This window comes from Geotrypetes seraphini, chromosome 6 (assembly GCF_902459505.1).
Source record: "Geotrypetes seraphini chromosome 6, aGeoSer1.1, whole genome shotgun sequence".
Classification (NCBI taxonomy): domain Eukaryota; kingdom Metazoa; phylum Chordata; class Amphibia; order Gymnophiona; family Dermophiidae; genus Geotrypetes; species Geotrypetes seraphini.
This window is the reverse complement of record NC_047089.1, coordinates 196,392,767-196,417,714: the sequence shown is the minus strand read 5'-3', so window position 1 is coordinate 196,417,714 and position 24,948 is coordinate 196,392,767. Positions and strand designations below refer to the sequence as shown.

Sequence of the window (24,948 nt, the reverse complement as noted above, 5' to 3'; positions counted from 1 at the left end):
TCATATAGGACTGTAAAACTATCCTTAGCCAAAATACTCAGCTGCCAAGAGCAGGCAGCCAAAAGGCGTTGAGAAAAAAAAAAAAAAAAAAATTGGTTGATGGTGGATAAATCTATACTTGGGTGAGAAACCTCTCAGTCACATGGTTTATGTATGTTGTGATGAAAGCAATTTTTTCTTTGCTCTGCAGGGACTGTATCCCTTCCTGGACTGACTGGTTCCTTCCTACTCCCAGTCACTAAGTGAAATTTCTACCATTAAATTCTTGTTAATGGTGGGGATTTTTCATTTCAGCAGTCCCTCTATGTCTGCTCTGGTTTCAGGCAGGGTAATGCTTAACTTTGGACCCAGGGATTCAAGACAAAGTTAGACAAGTTCCTGCTGAACCGGAGCGTACGCAGGTAGGGCTGGTCTCAATTAGGGTGATGGACCACTGGTCTGACCCAGCAGCGACAATTCTTATGTCCTTAAATATATCTTTCCTCTCTCTTCAGCATAGGGTTACCAGGCATCCGGATTTACCCGGACATGTCCCTCTTTTTAGAGGGCATGTCCGGGCAGCTTTTCAAAACCTGGCACTTTGTCCGGGTTTTGAAAAGCTTCCAACTCAAGAGGGCATCTGTGCATGTGCAGCTGTGATATGGTGATGGTGCTGTCAGATATCTCATTTTATAGGTCCTTTAAAGCTATCACTGGAAATTGAGATTTTCATAGCTAAGGGGATTCTTAATATCTAATTTCTTTTAAGAAAATAGTTTTTGAGATTGAAGAAATTGTATGTATTTATTTTAGGTTACTTGTTGATGCTGATGAAGTTGGTCCCACATTGTTTAAATACTTGCACAAAGTTATTCCTATATATGGAGTTGCGTTTACTGCAAAGAGAGGATAGGGAAAAGGTTATGGTGGTGGCAATGTGGAATGCCATGTCCTAAAAATCTTCCTCTTAAAACCTGTTCCTCATTGGCAGCTCTAAATAGAAGAAACAGAAGCAGATGCTAGTGATGGGGTGATAAGAGACATGGGAAAGGATGCTAAGGGAGTCATTAAATTACCATAATAGGTTTGGTGATACTACCAACACTTATTTTTATAGCATTTCAGAGATATATATTGTCATAATCAGGAAAAAGCTTGTATACCTTTCCTAAAGCTAGTCCCTGATCTTACTATCTGTGTTAGAAAGGTGTCTCCTATAACTGTCCAGGAAGATAAACCCTATGAGTACATAGACAGTATGTAGCTCCCAACCTATAAATTAGGAGAAAAGAACTTGTGCGATAGAAGAGAGTTGATCCTTATAGAGGTGGAAAATCTGGTATCAAAACTAGAGAATCTGGATTAAACCAACACTGAGGATCCCAAAGAGATTCAGGCTATGGAATGGGGAAGAGAAATTTCCAACTGTCCCTTTTACTTGGAGTGACAGCATGGGGTGTTGGGATAGACCCTGTTAGGAGGAAGAACTATCCCAAGGGATGTTACTGTCAGATATCTCCGGAAGGGGGTAATGAGAAAAAGTAAGTTGGGTTCCTTAAACTAATAAAAAACTAAGCAAACTACTGGAAACTAAAAGAAGGGAATTTTGGGTGGACTTTATATGAATTCTGATTTGCATAAGGTTGAGGAAAGTTTGAATGAGCACAGAAGAGAAAGGACTTGCCTCCAAGTGAAAAAGGGGGGCTGTCCTCAGTGATTGCTTCTCCCCCTCTTTTAATGAAATAAGAGGAATGGACTATTATTGAATTTTTATGTTGACTTTTGGCTTTTCACCCTGAGAGTGAAGGTGGTCGCCTTTAGAGACCTGAAGAGAAGCAAGAATCTTTAAACAGATGTTGGGTCTTTTGGGGATGCTGCTGATAAGGATTTCTTGAGGGAAGTCAATTCTTTAGTGCTTAGGTTTAGTGTATTGTTGTATGAGGCCTGTTGTTGTGAGTTCTATCTGGTTAGATAGGAACCTTGATGATTATAACATGTAGCCACTTTTGAGGTAGAGGGTGCTTGGCCCACATATGGTAATACACTACATGTACTGTAGTATAATGTATCTGTACAAGATATGATACATTTAACTTCTACAGTGAAGAGCAGGAAGAAATCAGAAGTATCCTACAGTTAGTATGATTCACATTCATAATGTCTTGACATCCAGCAGCTGAGCTTTTTTTGTTAAATCTCTAATGGTCTTTAGAAAGCACATGAAGCTTGTACCCCCTGTGCCTTTCTCTGGGAAGGTCACTACGGCATTGTGGAATAAGCACCCTCTATGTTTCTGCTTTCCTGCAGGAATACTGATATACCTAGTGACAACTTGGATGTGGTAGTCTCTCAGAGCCACTAGAGCAGACACACAACTGTTAAAGGCTTCCTGTAGGCTGTCATTTCCCGCTGCCAGAACAAAGTGGCGAAGAGATGGGCCCAAAGCTATGGCTTGGATGAAGGCCCGGTGAGAGGCAGGCATATAATCCCTCAAACTTTGAAGATATGCAGCAGTAGAGCCTAAAACCACAAAAAGTATAAAATTTAGTTTACAACTACAGTATATTTTTCCAGCTCCAATGAAGGTGTAGCATTCCGTCAACATTCAAATGAATTTGTTCTGCTCCTTTTTTACCACATTCAAGATTTGGATAGATTCCCAGTAGTACATCAAAGCAATGAAGAGTGCTGCTTTGCCCTGCACTTCCCCCTGAGAATTCTCGAGGAGTCTTCCATACTCCCTCATACAACAGACCCCCTGCCATCAATGGGTTATCCTTCCAGCTATAGAAGAAAAAAAAAAAAACTGTGTTATATACTCTGCATTACTTAGAACTGCAATTACACCTGCAATAAGCATCATCTGCTCTTTTATATCCATTTTGCAGTACAATGAGAAAAATGCATAGGTCCATTGCATTTTGTTAGTAATGCTATCCTCTACAGTAGAGAATGATGCAGGACCCATTTCTGCAACCTGCTTCTCACAGGTCTTCCGCTAAACCATCTTTCTCCCCTTCAATCTGTACAGAATCCTGCAGCATGGTTTATATTCCGCTACTGTTGCTATGGCCACCTTACCCCTCTCCTCAAGTAATTCCATTGGCTCCCTATCTGGAAACAGTTCAAACTCCACTTATTGACATACAAGTGTGTTCACTCTGCAGATCCTCAGTATCTCTCCTCTCTCTTATCTCTCCCTATACTCCTCCCTGGGAACTCTGTTCATTGGGTAAGTCTCTTAACTATGCCCTTCTCCATACCTTCTATCTTGCTGCACCATATGCCTGGAACAGACTGCCTGAGTTAGTACGTCAAGCTCTGTCTCTGGCAGTGTTCAAACCCAGGCTGAAGGTCCACTTTTTCGAGGCCACTTTTAACTCCTAACTCAAACCCACTTGTAAAACCCATGTCTATTTTGTCACTCTTTCTGAAGTTCCCTACCCCAACTGTCCTGGTTGTCTAATTAGATTGTAAGCTCTGTATGTACAGTCTGTGTATGTCTAGTAGCACTATAGAAATGATCAGTAGTAGATAATTGCGAAAATAAAAATAATTTGCTTGGTATTACCGTGGTGATGGTAGACCAATCTGTTGTAGTGCTTTGGGAACAGGGACCAATACCATGGTAATAGGGAATAGGTCAGCCCTCACCAGACCTACGTTTACAACCCTTCTAGTCTAGTGGCCTCTTTAGCGACAGGAAAGAATCCTACTCTTTCCTGCATGCTGCTGTTGATGTAGCCACCATTAATGCCTTTTCAAATGGCTGCCAAGAATTCATGCAACAACCTCACAACACTTCCGTGAATCTTGCAAGGCTGCCGCATAAAGTCTCAGCAACCATTTTGAAACCATTTTGATGGCAGCTACATAAGCGACAGTGAGCAGGAAAGAGTGGGATTTTTTTCCTGCCCCCGAAGAGGCTGTCAGATAATTGAAGCCAAGATTCTGCAGACTTGCTGCACAGTGCTAGTTAACCGTGGTTTTTCACCAAACCAGTAAGTGTTAAATAATGCATCAGGAGTTATAAGATTGGCACCGATGCTGATGTATGTCATCATCCTTTTTTTTTTTATTAATTCACTTTGGTTTCTACACACGTATGTGTAGAGCTGGAGGTAGAATTAAGGGCAGACTGGGGGGCAGAATATATAATTTAAGCCAACTAAATAAAAGGTCTACTTTATATGCACAAATAGTGAGTTACTGCTTATATGGATTAAGTTAGTCCAATAAAAAAGGTAGCAGTTTATTCTTTGTTTGTTTTTATTTATAACATTTGTTTCCATGCTTTAAATACTTTAGCCATATATACTGAAGGCCGGATTCTGCCAACGGTACCTTTATTGTCGGCCATTTACAAAATGGCTGCCAATCACATGTCAATCACGCAACAATGCCATTTAGAAATTGTGGCTATGTGAAATGTAGGCACTGGAAATGTAGGCCAGGGTTATAAAAATCTACACCTATCTTCCACAAGAATCATGTCTAGAAAGACACACTAGGGCCCTTAAGTGCCTCTTTAGTCAGGACAAAGGCACCGTTTTTTGAAGTACCTAAGGTCTCCTTCATTTTTTTAAAATTACATTTTAATTGTTTTTTAATCAGTGCAGTCAATTACTGTGCTGATTGAACCGAATAAAATGAATAAGTCAGGCAGCGGTAATGCAAAAAAAAGGAAAATTGTGCTTTTTGTTTGCTTAAAAACTCTCCTAGTTTCCACTCTTATGCCATAGGTTGTTTAGTTTAGTTTTTTTTTTGGGGGGGAGGCCCGGTGAGGGGAGGATCAGCTAAATTAATAGTTTTCTCCTGCCTTTTGGGCTTCCAGCTAAATTACAACCAGAGCTAGACTCTGGAGCAATAAGCCTTCATTCATGACCAGTCAGATTTTCCCTTGTGTTCCATTTCCCCTACTGGCCTGCTCTAATTCAGTTATTTCAGTGACTACCAGGGTCATGTACCAGAGCACCTTGCAGAATCCTGCAATCATGACTTCTAAATCTGACCACTAGCTGTCACTGTTAAACATTGACTGACTCTTATCCAAAGGTCTGCAAGCATTGCACACTACAGCAATCTCAGCCACCATGGGTGACCTGAAAAGCAGAAGACCTGAGCCAACAGGACAACAGAATGAATATTTCTGTAAAGAGAATAACATCTCTACAGAGTATTTATGTAAAGAGAATGACATCTCTACAGCTCAAGCTATTCACATTTATTTCCTGTTCAGTTGCAAATGAGAAAAAAAAAAAAAGAGGAAATGAGAACTCACCCAGACAAGTAGATGCGTAATGTATTAAAAAAAATTTCTGGGTTTACATAACCTGCAAAAAAAGTTCAATTTATTTTTCTTACAGTAATACCCTTACATTGGCAAGCAGACAATAGAGAACTGTATATTAAGCTATCTCAGTGCTGGATTCCAATTAGGGAAACGGAATGGGGACTTGTATACTGCTGTTTCGTTGCTTTGGTATTTCAAAATTGACATTCAAAGCAGTGGGTACTGGAGGATTAAGGGACCTGCCCAGGGTCACAAGGAGTAGCATTGCGTGTAGAGGCAGCAGCTCAACCAGTGAGCCACAGCCCTTCCTCATTAGAAACAGCAAATGTGTCTAGGAGCACCATGTGGGTAGATGAACATTTAAATATAATAAATAAACAGTAAATATAATAATATTATATAAGTTTAACATGCATATTGGTCTGCATAAATAGCAGTCCTATCTTTGCCCTGCTATTAATCAGCCAGTGCTGAATATTAATTTAGCCAGTTAAATTAGAGCCAGCCAAATAAAAATGCCAGTTGCCAGAAATGGCCTGGCACTAAAAATATTTGAGCACCCTGTCTGAGATCAGCTGAAAATCGCTAAGTTGGTGTGCACAGAGGATCAGGTCTTGAAACAGCCAGTTCCATATCACCAAGAGATAGACACACACTTCCACAATAAGGGCCAAACAGTAAGGATCTGGCTATTTCACTTTTATACTGTACTAGCCCGTTACATTAACGGGTGCTAGAATATATATGTGTGTGTCCCTGTGCAGTATTTTCCTCCCCCCCATACCTTCCTCCCGAACTCCATGCCCTACTTATGTTAAAATGCTTTCCGGGTTTCTGTCTATTTTTTTTTTTTCCCTTGGCTGTCCACTACCACCCCTTGCCTGCTCCCCCTGTCCATTCTCCCTTCCTTTTACCTGCCCTGTGTCACAGCTCACCTTATCCAGCAGAAGCCCTTCTCCCTTTGTTTTACCTCCCCCTGTCCATCATCACCTCCTTCCTGCTCCCCCTGTCCAGCAGTAGACCTGTCTTTATTTTTCTGCCCCCCCCTCCCTGTTCATCAGCACCTCTTCCCCTGTCCATCAACTCCTTTTCTGTCCTCCATTTCCGTGTGTTGCAGCATTTCCCTCCCACCCCACTTCCCTGTGCAGTATTTTCCTCCTGAACTGCATGCCCTACTTATGTAATTTTTTTTCGGGTTTGGCTGCCGCGGCCTACAGCCACCAGCAGCCGCCGCGTCCGACATCCGACTCGGGCCGCCGCGGCCGACATCCGACTCTGGGGGAGGGGGGGAGGAAGAGAGAGAGCGGAGAGGCAGTGGTGCGTGAGGAAGAGAGAGAGAGCGGAGAGGCGGCGACGGCAAAGTTATTGTAAGGGAGACGCTGCGTCTTTCAACAGGGAGCAGGACAGAGCGTAAGCCGCGCATGCGCACTTCCTATGTGTCGCTACAGCTCACGGAAAACCGGCGCACACTTAGGAAGTGTGCATGTGCGGCCTAGCGTTTTATTATATTAGATAGTAGAATCCCATTGAACCAGTATTCAAGAAACTGGCACTCTCACCCAACCTGCAAAAAATTTGCCAGAAAAAAAAAAAAAAGAAATTAGCCCCAAGCAGTAGTGGCAGCAGTCCTGAGCCGTGAACTCCCCTCCCTCAGCCCCAAAGCAAGCAGCGGTAGCGGTCCTGAGCTGCAAACCCTCCTCCCTCCAGCCCCAAAGCAACAGCAGCAGTCCTGAGCCGTGAACCCCCCTCTGTCCCTCCCTCACTTACTAAAGCAGCAGCAGTGGTCCTAAGCCATAAACCCCCCTCTCCATTCCTCTCTCCCCCCACTTACTGATGTACCAGTGGCAGCCAGTCAGCAGAGGCAGGGCCAAGAACCGGCTGCTCATGGCCAGTCAGAGCAGGACCTTTTCTCTGATGCATCACTTCTTATGCAGCAGAGGAAAGGCCCTGCTGGCATAGCTGTGAGCAGCCTGTTTTCAGCGCTGCCTCTGCTGCTTCGGTAAGTGAGGGGTGCCTAAGAGGCCAGACCCAGATGGAGGAAGGGAAGGCAGATCAGGGGAAAGGTGGACATAGGGTCAGTGGCGTACATAGCATGTGTGACACCCGGGGCCCATCATTTTTTGCCCCCTCCCCCCATCTGTACAAAAAACATGATTTTTAGTAACAAGCCACACGTCACACATGAGTACCTAGGAAAAGGCAGCATCTTACATATGCAGTGAGCAGTACAACATCAATACACCCATTGTAAAACTAAACAAGCCAGACTAGTACAGATCAATCCTACACCGTCAATCCTAACAGAAAACCATGTCTTTCAAACACACAGAACACAGAAAACACCTTCGCCTAGTATGGAATATGTCAACACAAACTAACCCCTCCCTCTTTTACAAAACCGTAGTGTGGATTTTAGCCACAGTGGTAACAGCTCTGACGCTCATAGAATTCTGAGCATCAGAGCTGCTACCACCATGGCTGGCGCTAAAAAACGCTCCACAGTTTTGTAAAAGGGGGGATAAAATAGAAATACATAGACAAAGGTTAAATTGAACCAGCAAGAAGCTGGACTCTGCATACAATGCAACACCACAGAAACAGTGACACATGTCTCCTAAAGCAACAAATAAATTGAAAATTTTTGTTCTACCTTTGTCTTCTCTGGTTTCTGCTTTCCTCATCTTCTTGTTCCTCTCTTCCTTCCATCCACTGTCTGCCATCTCTCTGCCCCTATATGGCATCTTCTCTCCTTCTATGCCCCTTCCAGAAATGCCTTCCCCTTCCATCTCTCCTTTCACCCCCATAGGTCTGGCATCTCTCCCCTCTCCCACACCTCTCTTCTGCAATCCCTTTCTTCCCTCATTTTCCTTTTCAATTTATTTTCTGCATCCATCTAAATTACGTTCTTACTACTCTCTCATCAATTTCCTTTTTAACTGTCTACCTACAGCTCGCTACCTCTTTCCCTCACCCCCTCCAGTATTTCCCTAACTCAATCCTTTCCCCCATCATGTGCCCTCCTTTTATTTATCCCCTCCTTCCATCATCTGCCCTCTTCTCTCTCCCCCTTCTCCCCACTTCCATCATCTGCTCCTTCTCTCTCTTTCCCCCCTCCTTCCATCATCTACCCTCTTCTCTCTCCCCCACTTCCATCATCTGTCCCCTTCTCTCAATCTCTCCATCCACCACAGGCCCATCTTTCTCCCTCACCTTTCCGATTTTGGCAAAAGCTTCCCCTGACTCAGCTTCCTGTTTCCGCCCAGGCAGTTCAGTCAGGGGAAGCTTTTGACTGAGCACCTGTTGCTGATCTGAAGTTCTGCTGATGCTGGGAGAAGGAGGCCAAACTTTAGTGCTGTCGTGGGGCAGGGGGAGCACCGATGCCGCTGAGTGCGGTCGCGGAGAGGGGGCACCTATGCTGCTGAGTGCCGTCACAGCCCAGGAATTTTCTGGACCTGTCCGGCTGTACACCCCCCCCCCCAAGGCTGCACCCAGGGCGGACCGCCCACCCCTGCCCCCCGCCCCCTCTTGCCCCCCCCGCCCCCTCCTCCTTGGTACACCACTGCATAGGGTTACCAGATTTTCCACGGAGGCATGGAACATGGAGTTTGAAGTGCGCATGCATGCTAAGGGTTTTATTATAACAGATTACATCGCGTCACATTTTACAATTACATTACATCATTGTGTCATATCTGCGCTTGCGTGGATGCCCTCCTACACAAAGGAAAGCTTTTTGAAATCCAGACAAAGGTGCCAGGTTTTGAAAAGCCGTCCAGACCCCTGGAAAAGTCCTCAAAAGGAGGACATGTCTGGGGGAATCCAGACGTCTGATAACCCTAGGTGAACCAGAAGTGCATGTGGGCCTGTGGGGGGGAGGGTCCAGCAGGGTGCAAGGAAGGGAAGATAGATGGATGCTAGACCCATAAGTAGGGGGAGAAGAGGGAGAGAGAAAGTGGAGAGAAAAAGGGAGAGAGAGTGCCCTAGAAAAAAGGGAAGGACAGATGCTAGACCTACAAGTGTAGGGTTATCAGATGTCTGGCAAAACCTGGACATGTCCTCTTTTTAGAGGACTGTCTAGGTGCATGGATGACTTTCCAAAACCTGGCAGTTTGTCCAGGTTTAGGAAAGCCCCGATTAGCTCCAGCTGTGAAGGGGGAGGGGGGCCTCTGAGCATGCGCTGATGTCATATGCATCCACGTATGCTCGAGGCCCTCCAGACGCAGCCCGGCAGGGCTGAGGGCAGAACGGGCTGGGGCAGAATAGGGTGGGGCCATGTGTCCAGGTTTTTGTGATCCTAAATCTGGTAACCCTCTACAAGTGGGGATGGGGAAATGATGGAGTGAGGTGGGAAGAGAGACAAAGCTATTTTTACAGTAACTCTCATGCAACCAGAAACTACAATTATCCGGCATCCACCAATCCTCATGGGTGCTGGATAACTGAGAGTTTACTGCATTGTAATATATTTGTAAAATGCAAGCTGTGGCTATTGTAATCTAATGGTGAATTAAGATAAAAGTTCCATGCAGAGAACAATTTGATACATAGTGAAAGAAGCTTCTAATAATGTGCATTAAATACATTAGTGCAGGTTAGTAACTCTAACCCTTAGTTTGTTCTGTTTAAAAGAGAAAAATTGTAGGTTGCTGCTTTCTTATTTCTGATGATCAAAATTATTACACAGGGATACATACCATGAATTAATTTAAAGGCATCCTGCATCTTAGAGATAGACGAGGTTACATCTTGCAATGCATTTTCCAGAGATGCAACGTCTTCATGGAGCACAGCACTAATAATCTTTGGAATAGCCTTCAAAATAATATATTAAAGCACATTCTCAGGACAACTTAAAATTCCCAGCATGCAACAATATAAAGTCTACCAGGCAAATTGCCTTATCTATCCAATTAGAAAAATGCTGGAACCAACTAACACTTGCATTACAATCTTGTGACCACAATCTTAGGTCACAAGATTGTAATACAATTTTAAAAGCATTTCTATACTAAGACAGGGAGCCAACCCTGAAGTAACTGAAACGGTAATTGTAAAAGCCCATTTCTAAACTGTCTAATGCAACTCCTGGGACATAATGATGAGTCAACAAAGACCTATTGGAACTTGTAACTACTGTATGTTTTTGTAACTATGACCTAACTGAATTAGTAAGTGTACTGATCTACGAGGGGGTGCTGAAAAGTTACCATAACGGATGAACACCTCACTGTTTTGGGTTCAATCACAGGATGGCAAAAGCCTTCAATATCATTCACATCAAAATGTGTGTACATCCACTTTTGGCTCTCTTCATAGCCTCCTGATACTGTATTATATATTTGATCACTGTTGCTTGGCTTTCTATCATACTTTAGAAAATAAATAAAGACTATACAACAGTAAAGGTTTCTTTTTTACTTATCCTTTTAATGCAGTGTCTCTAGCATGCCCCGACAGGCCCATTTTGCATAAAAAAAGGTTGGAGGCCCCTGATGTATGGTGACATCTAGAGACTGAACCCCATAGTTTGCTACTGGTTATGTCTACAGCCAACTAGTGGTAGAGAAACATGGTGATACTTGTTGCCATTGTACAGGAGCACCCTGTGGTTAAGCTATATTTCATCCTTTGAAATCTATTCACAATGACTTCTAATTGGTTTATATTTTATCACACTTAGTTTCATTGAATTATTGTTCTTTCTGAACCAACAGAATGTTTGAGTATTGCTCTGTACTTCCCATCTTCTTTTTAGGTCAGAAATTCATGCAGAAACACCACCAATCTACACATACCCTCCCCTTCTCCTAAAGGGGAGGAAAGAATGAGATTGTACATTGTTTCCCTTTTTGTTCTAATATGATCAGTACCACAGATTTTATCCATGCTATGGAGAACACATTACACAACATTACATCAAACTATGGACCCTACCCTGATTCCTGGAGCAGCTGCCATCTCAACCAGAAGCGAGACCAGGAAAAAACCTTTAGAAGTTTCTCCACCGGGGAAAGAGAAAATGACATCCAGATTTCTAGTAAATAAATATTGAACAAGTACTTAAAATTGTCTATTAATTAAAGTAACATAGTAAATATCGGCAGATAAAGACCTAGACAGTCCGTTCAGTGTGCCCAACAAGATGTCCAGACTCATATCTGGTACTTGCACAGGTTCCACTTCCTCACGATTAAACACTAGTATCATACGAGCCTTCCCAACCTCATATGTGCAGTTATATGATACAAATCATGGAACATACCATTGCTTTTAACCCTAAGAATGTCTTCCTATTCCCCACTGCTGACTAGCATGATTTATATTTTTCCACCCTTCCCCCCTCCCCCATATCATATAACAATCTCCCCCTGCCAATTTTGGGGCACCATCTTACATGTTCACATATTATATATCACCAGTCATTTCTTCACATTTATAGATGATGGTACTAGTCACTTTTACACCATTGATGTCACTTGGATCTAATTTCACTTCATTCTACACACAAGATATCAGCTTTTTATACACATCATATTATATCCATTTATCACATCATTATTTATAGGACCCCTGAGAAAGACTGTATTGTCGAAATACGGACCATGTTGGGTCCAAAGTTCCCAGTGTATTGGGTCCTAGACATTTTCATGTGGATTACCAAGTTGAATTTTTAATAAAGCCTACTTCTTGAACATCTACTCTCCACAGAGTATTTTGTTTATGTTTAATTTTGGAGTACAGACCATAGAAGTCTTCCCACCTCCAGTCCTTCTTCCCAACTACTAGAGTTGCCATCAAAGCACACTACAGCCATGATCCTGATCTGACCTTTTGCCATTTTTCTCTGACTTTTTTCACGTCGCACAGTTGGCCTGAAAATCTAATCCACACAGGCGCTTGTTTTATACCTTTTTATTGCGGTTTATTTCATACCTTATCAACCATGGACCCCTGAAGAAGGCGTGTTCTCTGAAACATGGACAGTGTCGGGTCCCTTGGTTTGTAATGAGGTGGTATCATTAACTGCATTCAATATTTGGTATAATAAACACCGCCTGCATCTTGTACATACCAGTCTGCAGTTTGTGTTTTTGTTTCTTGCTCTTTGCCTGTTGCACTGCAGACTCTTTGGGATTCCTTTTGTTGTTTGCAATTATATTTACCTGACATTTCTGCTTTTATATTGTCTGCTAATAAATCTGCAGCCCTGTTATGCCAATAAGTTGTATATGTAATTTTAGGGGGTGGGAGGGAACTGTCAATGCCCCATATTATGTTTCAGAGTTAAAAAAAAACAACCCACATTATTTTGCAAAGGCTATTCCAGTGGAAATACAAATGCATAACTTTCTTAATGTTTGCTATGTGTTTGCTTTCGTATTGCTTTTGAGATATCTGGCTATAAAATACATCTAAATCACATGTAGCATCTTTTGTAATTTGACACAAATATTTAAGCGCTTTATCTATGGGAAGCATCACCTCGTAATTCATTTGGCATTCACTAATCATCAAAAGATTAATTAAAGGAAACCCACAGAGTAAAGTAGGAACATACAGAACTCCTGTTTGTTTATAACTGTGCTGGATAGCAAAGAGATGCTAATGGAAACAATAGGATTGGCTGAGACTCTGATGCTGTTATTTGCAAATCTGAACTTTTGAAACAAAGCCTCCAGTGGAGCCAAAGCTGTCACATTTTCATTATAAAAGCCAAAATGTTAAAGGTGACATGAAGCATAGTTTAGTGGCAGCAACTAACAGGATAGATTTCTAGGTCAGTGGTCCAGCGCCCCCCTCCCCCCCTCCCCCGATACAGCTTCCAATTTCCACTAGGGTAGACTGTGGCAGAGGAATAGAGCTGAAGTGATCATAGGCCACACCAGAGAATTGCTGCTGCGCCAGTGACCCCCTTGCATTTTAAAAGGTGAGGAGGGCTTCGGAACAGGGTGAGGACAAGTCAAGGACATCTTGACCCATGGGGATACTCTTAAGCAGCTGATTTTTAAATGAAGGGAGGTATGCTGGATGGGAGAGCATTCATTGGGCCCGGGGGTGGTGGGGAGAGAGGGAAGGAGGAAGAAGGAAGAGCATTTGGTGGGTCGGTAAATCAGGTAAGGGGTGGGGAGGAGATGAATTGGGAAGCCCCCTCCTTAATGTCTAACCTGGGCCCCAGCATGTCTAACACCAGCTCTGTACTTCTAACAATATAATTAAGCCACACATTTCAACAATTGAGCCCTCCGGGCAAGTTGTTGTAACTGGCAGTCAGCTCAATCTCAGAGCCATGGTTCAAGCTCTGGTTCTCTGCAGCAATCTCCATCTCTTTCTCAGGTCAAAGTTCCTCTTCTTCTAAGACTCAAGGCTCTCTACTGGTTGCTCAGAGGCCATACTCTCAGGCTGCATTTCTCCTCCCCTCTGACAACAGTTGTGGGGTGCCCCTCTTCTCTCCAACCTCTATTTGGTTCCAGCACATATTGTTTTGTAAGCAATGGGAAGTAGGCTTATCTAACCACCTCCTGCCCTTGGGTTATGATAGATAGACAGACAGATAGAAGCATTAGCCTAATTCATATTTGGCCATTGTTCCCCTTCCCAGCCTGACCCCAGCAATCTTCCCCGCCTTTTCCAAATTATCCCCTGTCTTCTTCCCATCTGTCTCTACTACATGTGTAGTTCCACTTAGGACATCCCCTTTCTTGCTCCTTGGCCATTCCATGGTTAGTTCTCATAAAATATGAATTAGACAGCTCATAGTAAACCTGGCTGCCACAATCAAAACAGTAGGAAAAGATATTAAATATATACATGTACTGTATATATACTTACTCAATACTCAGTGGTCTTAAATATTCAGGATATATGGAAGAAATGCCAATGGAAATAAAAAAAAAAACAGGAAAAGTAACTGTGAATAATGTAATGGCAGCAATGTTGGTTAGTTTACTATTAGTTCTGAAAATGACCTCCATATTAAACCTAAACCTGAAACACTTCAATGACAACATAATAAAGTGTGCTAAGCTTAGCATACTGCTTTGTTTTTGATGTAGCACAAGTTTGTGTGTTTAAAAAGGGAGACATGAACTATCATATTTTTCACTCCATATGATGCACCTGACCATAAGACGCACCCTAGATTTAGAGGAGGAAAACAAGAAAAAAAAAAAAACATTCTGAACCAAATTCTCCATGCCAGGGCTCTGCATCCAACTCCACACTCCTTGCCAGGCTCTGCACCCTGTCCCCCCTCCCTGCCAGGCTCTGTACCCTGTCCCTTCCCCCCTCTGGTGGTCTAGTGGTAGGCTGGGACAGGGCAGGCAGGCCTAGTGGCCTAGTGACAGGCAGGCAGGCCTAGCGACAAGCAGGTCCCATACCCCCCATGTACCCCCAGTACCTTAAATCATCTCTCACGCATCCCCAGTACCTTTTTTAATCATCTCATCTTGTACCTTTTTAATCATACCCCCCTGTACCATTAATCATCCCCCTGGCATCTTTTTAATCATACCCCACCTTGTACCATTAATCATCCCCCTTGCACCTTTTTAATCATACCCCACCTTGTACCATTAATCATCCCCCTTGCACCTTTTTAATCATACCCCACCTTGTACCATTAATCATCCCCCTTGCACCTTTTTAATCATACTCCCCCATACCTTTTTTTTTTTTTTTTTTTTTAAACCCTGTACCTTTTTTAAATTCTTTCCTCCCTCCCTTGATGGCTCCTTACTATTTTCGGCCAGCAGGCTCACGATTCAGGAGCGCGACGATCAGGGCCAAGCTTTACATGCTCCCGTTTGGGCCCGCGCCACTTTCCAAATGGCTGCCGGCAGTTTTCACGAATCCCGCAGAACTGCAACCAGCCATTCGGAAAGCGGCGCGGGCCCAAGCAGGAGCATGTAAAGCTTGGCCCTGACCAACGCGCTCCTGACTCGTGCGCCTGCTGCCAGGAATACAGACCTGTACGCTAGACCACCAGGCTTGGAAAAAGGTTTTGCGGCGGCAGGAGGGTTTGTTTAAAAAAAAATAATAATAAAAATAGGGTGGCTGCGGCACGGGGGGGTCTTTTGGAATTGTACAGGGGGCGGCGAGCGGTGCTAAAAGGTAGTGCTGCTGTGGCGTAGGGGGAGTGTTTTGTAATTATACTGGGGGGGTGCTGAAAGGTGAGCAGTGGTGAAAGGTGGTGCGGCGCAGGGGGGTGTTTTGCAATTGTACGGGGGGGCTGGCGTGCAAGGCGGTGTGGCTGGTGTGCGGGGGGGGGGGGGGGTCTGTTGCAGCTGTGTGGGGGATTCAGATTTTGCTCTTTAGCTTCATAAGACGCATCAAGATTTCCACCCACTTTTGGGTGGAAAAAAAGTGTGTCTTATGGAGTGAAAAATGCGGTAATTTACTCATAAGATATTACTTGCACTTTTCGGTTTCCCTTTCTACTTTACCCATGAGGTGAGGTTAAACATTTATTGTAAAAACAGTAAACTGAATGAAACTAACAAAAAACTAGACTGGAGCCACAATTCACCACACATTAGAAAAAAAAAGAGAAATTGATAGAGAAGAATAACAAAACAGATAATAATAATAATAACTTTATTCTTCTATATCGCCACAATCTTGCGACTTCTAGGTGGTTTACAATCAAGAGAGCTGGACATTCATCGAAACACAATATGCAGATTTACATATGAAATACAGATAGCATATAGATAAGGAGTAATTGACATGACAAATCATGTAATTATGGAGTAGAGATAAAAATACATAACAACAAATATGGTGGGAGAGACAAGAAAATTTGATAGCTTACAGCTAACAACCCACATAATGAGGGCAGAGCAGCAAAAGGAAAACAAAGGAAACAATAGAGTAGACATCCAGGTGCTAAACAAAACTTTGATCCTGTTAACTCCGAACCCTTCAAAACCTCACAACCACCATAAAGAGAGATGATAGATCATGGCATCGTATCAAGCAAAACTTTTATAAATCATTAGAGTTCATAGATATGTATCTGTTTCCTTGCCCATCCCTCAGCAGCCAAAATTCTAGGCTTCAACTACAGGAAGGACTCTCTCTGACATTGTGAACCCAGGGGAAAAGCTGTCCAGGAAAGCAGCAGCATCGGGGTGGAGGGAGGGGGAAGTAGGGTGGAGAGAGAAGGGGGCAGGATACTGAGTAAAATTGGGGTAGAGGGAGAGAGATTGGGAAGATGCTGATGGAAGTTGATTAGAGAGAGACAAAGAAAGGAGCAGGTACTTAATCTGCCCCTGGTCTCTGTGGCAACCTCCTAGAGCTGCCTCAGCTGGACGGAACATACTTGATTACAGCAAATGGCTAAAGGAAAACTGTTTCCAACCAATACTGATTCAAACTCTTTCTTTTTCAACATAAGCTTTTCCCCAAATACTGCAATTTCAAAGTTCATGGAACAATACCACTTTTCAGTAGGCAGGTAAGTAAGAGAGCATTTGTTATACCAGTAAACAAAACATAATTATTCTTGCAGCCAACCTAGCCAACATTAGACAGAGTAATACACAACTCACACTGGTTTAGTTGGCCTGCATGGCTTCATATTCATAGACTTCAGGCACACATTCTGCAATTTCCATGGCCTCTGGAAGTGAAGGCAAATCTACAGCTGAGCTAAGTGAAACCTCATCCACTTCATGCATAACCCAGTCTGTTCTGTCAGTACTGGGAGGAAACTCCAGCTGCTTCTCACCCTGGCTTTTGTTCCTGCTCACCTTCTGGCTCTGGTTCTTGCTTTGCCTACCTACTCTTGGTCCAGTCCTCACTCTCTTGATCATGTAATCTGATTTTGCCTTTAAGGAGCTCCAAGCCACTCCCCCTAAGCCAGGGCGGGGAAAAAAAGATAGGACTCTTCATACTGCTGAGCAGGCTTCCTTCTCCTGCCTCTAGCAGCTGTCTAACTTAAAGGAACAAGCACCCAAATGTGAACTAGTACAAATCCTGACTTTTCTTAGGGACAAATCCTGAGCTGGCAATGGGTTTGTCACAGTAGACACAGTGAAAAGAGGAAACTTGAGAACTGAATAGTATGAAAGAATTCATTCTAGACAGAGGCAGAAAACAAATTGAGAAGGAAGACCAGGGAAGACAAGGAAAGGGAGAAGAGAGAGAGAGATGCCAAACTACAGAGAGAGGGGGAGGAACATAAGAATTGCCGCTGCTGGGTCAGACCAGTGGTCCATCATGCCCAGCAGTCCGCTCACGTGGCGGCCCTTAGGTGAAAGACCAGCACCCTAACCGAGACTAGCCCTTCCAGCGCCCGTTTTTGTTCAGCAGGAACTTGTCTAACTTTGTCTTGAATCCCTGGAGGGTGTTTTCCCCTATAACAACCTACGGAAGAGCATTCCAGCTTTCTACCACTGGGTGAAGAAGAACTTCCTTACGTTCATACGAAATCTATCCCCTTTCAACTTTAGAGAGTGCCCTCTCGTTCTCCCTACCTTGGAGAGGGTGAACAACCTGTCCTTATCTACTAAGTCTATCCCCTTCAGTACCTTAAATGTTTTGATCATGTCCCCTCTCAATCTCCTCTGTTTGAGGGAGAAGAGGCCCAGTTACTCTAATATTTCACTGTACGGCAGCTCCTCCAACCCCTTAACCATCTTAGTCGCTCTTCTATGGACCCTTTCGAGTAGTACCGTGTCCTTCTTCATGTACGGCGACCAGTGTTGGATGCAGTACTCCAGGTGAAGGCGCACCATGGCCCAGTACAGCGGCATGATAACCTTTTCCGATCTGTTCATGATCCCCTTCTTTATCATTCCCAGCATTCGGTTTGCCCTTTTTGCTACCGCCGCACATTGTGTGGACGGCTTCATCGACTTGTCGATCAGAACTCCCAAGTCCCTTTCCTGGGAGGTCTTTCCAAGTACCGCCCCGGACATCCTGTATTCATGCATGAGATTTTTGTTACCGACATGCATCACTTTACACTTATCCACGTTGAACCTCATCAGCATGTTGATGCCCATTCCTCGAGCCTGATTATGTCACGTTGCAGATCTTTGCAATCCCCCTGCATCTTCACTACTCTGAATAACTTCGTATCGTCCGCAAATTTAATCACGTCACTCGTCGTACCTATGTCCAGATCATTTATAAAGATGTTAAAGAGCATGGGTCTAAGCACTGAGCCCTGCGCCACCCCACTGGTAACGCTCTTCCAGTCCAAGTATTGTCCATTTACCCCCACTGTCTGTTTCCTATGCTCCAGCCAGATTTTAATCCATGTGAGTATTTCACCCTTGATTCCATGGCTCGCAATTTTCCGAAGTAGTCGTTCATGTGGAACCTTGTCGAATGCCTTCTGAAAATCCAGATATACAATGTCGACCGGATTGCCCTTGTCTCAAAGAAGTGCAGCAAATTCGTCAAACACAATCTGCCTTTGCTAAAACCGTGCTGACTGGTCCTCATCAGCCTGTGTCCGTCAAGCTGATCAATGATGCTGTCCTTTATCAGTGACTCTACCATCTTTCCCGGTACCAAAGTGCCGCAGTTCAGAGGGGGTGGGCAATCAACATCGCGGCAGGAGAGATGACCCAACCAGCCCATTTGCCTAAGGTCCCGCCCACTGCAGGGGCCTAATGCTACTGGGCCTATTCCGGTTGGCCCAGGTGCCTCAGGCCCCACTGTGGGCGTGGTATGAGCCACCTGGGCCAATCAGACCCTAAGGCCAGCCATTCCGGAGATGTCTGGCCTATCAGACAGATGGGCTTGGCATCTGTCCGTTCGACCATCGAATTTAAGGTACGGGGAGGGGGATTAGGGTGGGGTGTTTCACGGGTCGGTGGGGGGGGGCCGATCGAGGGTTCAGGGGGGCAGTCATAGGGGAGTTGTGTCGAGGGTAAGAGGGCCTGGGATCCCTCCTGCCCGTATCTTAGTGGGGGTGGGGGGTTCACCTGGTCAGGAGGGCTTGGGCTCCCTCCTCCCCGATCGTAGTCTGGGTGCCGCGGGGCAAGAGGGCTTGGGCTCCCTCTTGCTCCGATCATGTCGGGGAAGGTGGGTGCCACCAGGGCAAGAGGGCTTGGGCTTCCTTCTGCCCAATCGTAGTCTGGGTGCCGCAGGGCAAGAGGGCTTGGACTCCCTCTTGCCCCGATCGTGTCGGGGAAGGTGGGTGCCACTGGGGCAGGAGGGCATAGACTTTCTCCTGCCCGGATCATTGTAGGGGGGGTGGATTCTGTAACCGGTGTTCTTTTTGACAGACACCGGTTACAGAATCCAGCTTTTAGGCGAAGGACTGGCTCCTCCTTCGCCTAAAAGCCCTTGTTTTGGGCGTTTGGGACTTAGGCTATTTTTAGGTTGATTATATGGTGTAAGTTTAGACGTAGTAGTGGTCTAGGCGTTTAAACAGCTGAACGTAGAAGCAGGCCATTATTTTTAAAAAACCTCCTTTTGGACATTTTTTTTTTTTTTATAATGAACATTTTCCCTGCTTCTACTTTCAACATTTAAGGCCTTAGGTCAAAAGGGGACTTAGACGATTTTTTTGATTATTCACCTCCATTTATTTAAACAATCTATATATATAAAATCGGAGGTATGTATGTGTGTATGTATGTGTGTGTGTATGTGCCGCGATCACGCAAAAACGGCTTGACCGATTTGAACGAAACTTGGTATGCAGATCCCTCACTACCTGGGATGATATGTTCTGGGGGTATCGCGGCCCACCTGCACACGTGGGCGGAGCTACAAACAGAAAATCAGATTTCACCCATTCATGTCAATGGAAAAAATGTAAAAAGCTGCCATTCTCACATTAATTCAAAAACGGCTTGACCGATTTGAACGAAACTTGGTATGCAGATCCCTCACTACCTGGGGTGATATGTTCTGGGGGTCTCTCGGCCCACAACTCTATGTTGCTTGCTCAAGGGTGGGTTCACCCAACAATTTATATGTTCTTGCTCCTGGAGGTGAAACTAAAAATGTTGGTTTTAATCACGTTTTGCGTTAGTTGTATTGTATTCATTTTGTCAAATATTTCACATTATAATTTGAATATTTTACTTTTTATTAAGCTGTAAAACAATAATTTCATTCACCACTTTAAAGTATCTTTATTTGAATCCATTTACAGTGTTATTGCTATAATTAAATACCCGTGCAACGCCGGGGCATCAGCTAGTATAATATATTATTGATTTTCATATTATCATGTAGTTATAATGTACTTTTTATCTGCACTTGTTTTAGTTGATATTATGTTATCCTTATTCATTAGTTTTAATGCTTGTATTAGTTAATCTGATTTTATTATGTATGATGTCATTATTATGTTGTATGCTGAGTACCTAATTGTGTAAAACACATGCTGGTTACATGTGTTGAAAACTATTGCTTGCCCAGCTTCTTCACAACTCAAAAGTTATACAAAATAGGAACCTCAAAGCTCCAACCAGGTAGTTGACATTCATTTTTTTATACCTGTGAATTTGGAGTCCTAGTATTTTATCGGTCCCAGTTACATTTGGAGAAAAAAAACACAACAGAAAAAACTCAACTTTGAGAGAAAAAACGTTGTGTTAAAAGACTCCAACAAGGCAAGCCGCATAACTTTATCAATGATCCAAACAGTTAGCAATAGTTTTCATTTAAAAGAATGTTCCAAAAATTATATCAATCATTGTGCCAAAATGAAAAAAAAACATCAGTCTTAAACTTATCTGTAAATAATAAATAGATTCCGGGCAAATAATAGATAAGTATCCCCTATCTCCTTGCTCTCTACCCTGTCCCAATTCTCCTCCTGCCCTCCCATCCCTGCCCCAACTGGAGGTGGCAATGAAAGGATCCCCACCACAAGTAAGGGAGAAGGGGAGTTGTAATTACAGTGTGTAACAACTAGAATATGGTAGGAAAGCGCCATACTGAGTTCTTGCCTCCTGCTCACCCCACAGTGGGCTTCAGTCATTGCTGCTCCTCCTTTATTCAGTGCCAGATGGAGGCCATTGCAACAAAGGGTCCTCATGTTGTCAGCACACTTCGGGTGAACAAAATAGCAATCAGAGCAGGAGGAAGCATGGATCCATTATCATGGACCAAATGAAAAAAAACCTACAGCAGTGGTCTCCAACCTTTTTCATATGAAGGGCAACAGTGTGAATATGAGAAAGCTCTGAGGGCAACACAAAACATTTCAAACTTAAACATAATGCTAATTTTGTTTGCTCAGACTGGTTATTAAACATTAAAAATTAATATTTATTTATTTATTTATTCAATTTTCTATACTGTGTTCCCCAGGGGAGCTCAGAACAGTTTACATGAATTTATTCAGGTACTCAAGCATTTTTCCTTGTCTGCCCCAGTGGGCTCACAATCTATCTAATGTATCTGGGGCAATGGGAGGGATTAGGTGACTTGCCCAGGGTCACAAGGAACAGCGTGGGTTTTTGAACCCACAACCTCAGGGTACTGAGGCTGTAGCTTTAACCACTGCGCCACACCCTCCCCATAATATTGATTCTAAAATACTTCAAGAATATATTTTAGCAACTCACTTTATTTTGGATTGTCATCAGGAACAAATTTCATAAATGAGGCACCTGAGTATACACTGAAGAGATTGTTTGCACTTATTATATCAAGTAGGGAAGACTGAAATTAACGCATTTACAAGATTTGAAATGAATTTCAGCCAAATGTTAGGGCTTCAAAGAAGGACTTTGAGGGGGTCGAATGCTAGAGGTTTCCCATCCCTCAGCGGTAACCTGTTATGTGCTGCTGCATTCTACATACCCAAATGGATCTTTTTTCTTCCAATTTGCTAAAACACAGTCAGCATAAACCAGAACAGGTGGCAGATCAAGGATCTCAGATAGCTTGCAGAATGGAACAGCAAGTGTTTCTGGAAGGACCTAGTATAAACAAAGAATTTACAGTATTATAAATTCCATTGGAGGACCTGAGAGGAACAATTAGGAATAAAATGATTTATAGCTATCCCAAAATTACACAGGGATGATACTCGGTGTCAAGCCTTGACTAGCATCTTATGAAACAGAGCTGCTATAGCTTATAGCCCTGATTTAATTTTCGACATGGCAAGAAAGCAAAAACATAAAAGAACATATAGCAAATCAGAATATAGCAATGGAAGAAATAGGAAGTGAAAAAAAAAGAACTGTAAAATGGTCTTCAAATGCATAACAGAACTTGACCTTTATTTACAAACTATTGTAATAAGCCTACAGAAGAAGGGGATTCTCAATAGGGCTAGTCTCAGGGCGCTGTCTTTGACCAGAGGGCCGCCAAGTGAGCGGACTGCTGGGCATAATGGATCACTGGTCTGACCCAGCAGCAGCAATTCTTATGTTCTTAACAGTTCATATACTATTATGGGTTATAATAATAATAATAACAATTTATATACCGCAGGACCATGAAGTTCTATGCAATTTACAGTGATTAGAAAGATGCTACAAATTGAGTAGAACATAATTGAAGAATAGTGGCTAACTGTTTAAGGGAACAGTTGTAATGGGGGGGGGGGGGGGGGATTGAGATGGGAGATTGTGATGGGAGAGATTGTGCAGATCCGCTACCAAGGTATTTCAAGAACAGGTATGTCTTTAGGTGTTTCCTAAATTCAACATAGTTATTTATGTTTATAATTAGTTTTTCCAGGTCTTTGCCACATAATACTGCCTGGTAAGTGAGAAGATGTTGATGGTGTCTTTTAAATTTACATCCTCTAACAGGTGGGGAGATGAACTTCAGGTGTGTACTTCTCTTATGTCTATTGGTTGAGAAGTAGAAGAGGTCAATTATATATTTAGGGGCTAAACCGGCTAGTACCTTAAAGCAAAAACATCCCAGCTTGAACTTCATAAGTGCCTCCATCGGCAGCCAGTGCAGGAGTCGGTAGGAAGGGGTTATGTGATCGGACTTCTTCAATCCAAGGATCAACCTGACCACCGCATTCTGCACCAGTTGCGGTCTCTGCATGTTCTTCTGGGAGACTGTCAGATGGGCGATGTTACAATAATCGAGATGGCTTAGTATTAGGGATTGTACCAGAATTCTGAATGATGAAGCGTCAAAGTATGCTCTAATAGACCTAAGCTTCAAGAGAGTAAAAAAACCCTTTCTGACTAGGGAGCTCACTTGGTCTTTCATGGTTAGGCCTTGGTCCAGTATTATCCCCAGAACCTTCATTGTAGGTTGAATAGGGTAGCTGAGTTTGTTGATGCATAGTGATGTTGTGGTGACAAGTGGGTGTGGCGAGGCCACAAAGAATTTAGTTTTTTCTGGATTAAGCTTCAGTCTGAATTCTGTTGTCCATTGTTCCATCAAGTTTAGTACTTCTGTTGCCATGGGGTTAGCTTCAGAGAGAGAAGTAGCGAACGGGATAATGATTGTAAAGTCGTCTGCGTAACTGAATAATTTTATGCCTCGCTGGGCCAGCTGTGCACCTAGTGATGACATGTAAACATTGAAGAGCAGTGGGGACAATGGTGATCCCTGTGGAATGTCAGATGGGTTTCTCCAAATGTTAGAGAGGTTGTAATTGAAACGTACTTGATAGGTGCGGGACATAAGGAAACCTTGGAACCAGACTAATACCTCACCTCTGATGCCAATTGCATCTAAGCATTGTAACAATTTCTCATGATCGATTAAGTCAAAGGCTGAGCTCATGTCAAATTGCATGATCAGGGTGTTATGGCCCTTGCTGAATAAGGAGCGTAAGTAATCCAGGATCGCCGCAATCACTGTCTCGGTGCTAAACAGAGGTCTGAAGCCAGATTGGGTTTCATGTAAAAGAGATAAAAGTTACTGTGAAGTATGCTGGGAGGAGGGGTAAGGAGGCATAGGGTATAACTGCAATGAAGATAATTGTCAGTCACCTACTAACCTTAACTGAAACCCAGGACCAATTTTTGCTCATTTTGTAAAGATTTTGCTTGGTATCTCAGGAGACTATGGCACATCATCCCCTCAACTGTTAGAACAGTAGATGGACTATGGAGCTTCAGGAAAGCCATGAAAACCTTCCTCTTTACAAATCCAGTGCCTTAATGACATGCACTCAGAAATGCCACTTAGAGTTCAATGTAACTGTGCCACCTACTCTCACCCAGATGCTGCAGAATGTAATATGTTTATTTTATCATGTCTATATTGTAAATTTATGTCATCTCTGTCCTATCTCGACACTACTATGATTGTACCTTGTAACCCTTTCTGGGCTCCTTTGGGAGGATGGGCTAAAAATAAATGAGTAAATAAATAAATAAATATACTGACAGTTATCATTTGCCTATTTCTGATCTGAGGAAGAAGGTTCACCTTTAAAGGTTAATTAAACAATGCACTAAGCTAGTCCAATAAAGCAAAAAGGTATTACCTTTATTTGTTTTCTCTTATTTCTTTTCATTCTATATACAGGTATTAGGGGAGAAATTGGGGCATTATATATGAGAGAGTAGAAAACCCCACAGACCTTCTGAGCTTTATCACTTCCTTCTTGCCACACGTATCCCATTGTGATGAACCCAAGAGCCAGGTGTGCCAGTCGCTGCTCCTTGTAGTCTGTGAGGGCATGAGTGCTAAGCAGTGGCATCTACAAAAGCCAAAGAAAGCCATAACTCAAAGTATTTGGATAATCTACAGTCAATAGGTCAAAGACATCA

At 43.3% G+C, this 24,948-nt stretch overlaps 1 protein-coding gene across 1 annotated transcript in view; it reads right to left on the bottom strand.

Moving 5' to 3' along the window:
- Window positions 1–516: 516 nt before the first annotated feature.
- LOC117362757 (indoleamine 2,3-dioxygenase 1-like) overlaps window positions 517–24,948 on the bottom strand; it is a 38,514-nt gene continuing 14,082 nt past the window's right edge. Inside the window, exons 3-10 of the mRNA XM_033949669.1 lie at window positions 24,759–24,878; window positions 22,052–22,170; window positions 14,102–14,116; window positions 11,207–11,306; window positions 9,967–10,084; window positions 5,261–5,312; window positions 2,615–2,763; window positions 517–2,499 (exon numbers count right to left, since the gene is read on the bottom strand). Of these exons, the coding sequence (XP_033805560.1) occupies window positions 2,132–2,499; window positions 2,615–2,763; window positions 5,261–5,312; window positions 9,967–10,084; window positions 11,207–11,306; window positions 14,102–14,116; window positions 22,052–22,170; window positions 24,759–24,878 (1,041 nt within the window). The 3' untranslated portion in view covers window positions 517–2,131. The remainder of the gene's footprint in view (window positions 2,500–2,614; window positions 2,764–5,260; window positions 5,313–9,966; window positions 10,085–11,206; window positions 11,307–14,101; window positions 14,117–22,051; window positions 22,171–24,758; window positions 24,879–24,948) is intronic.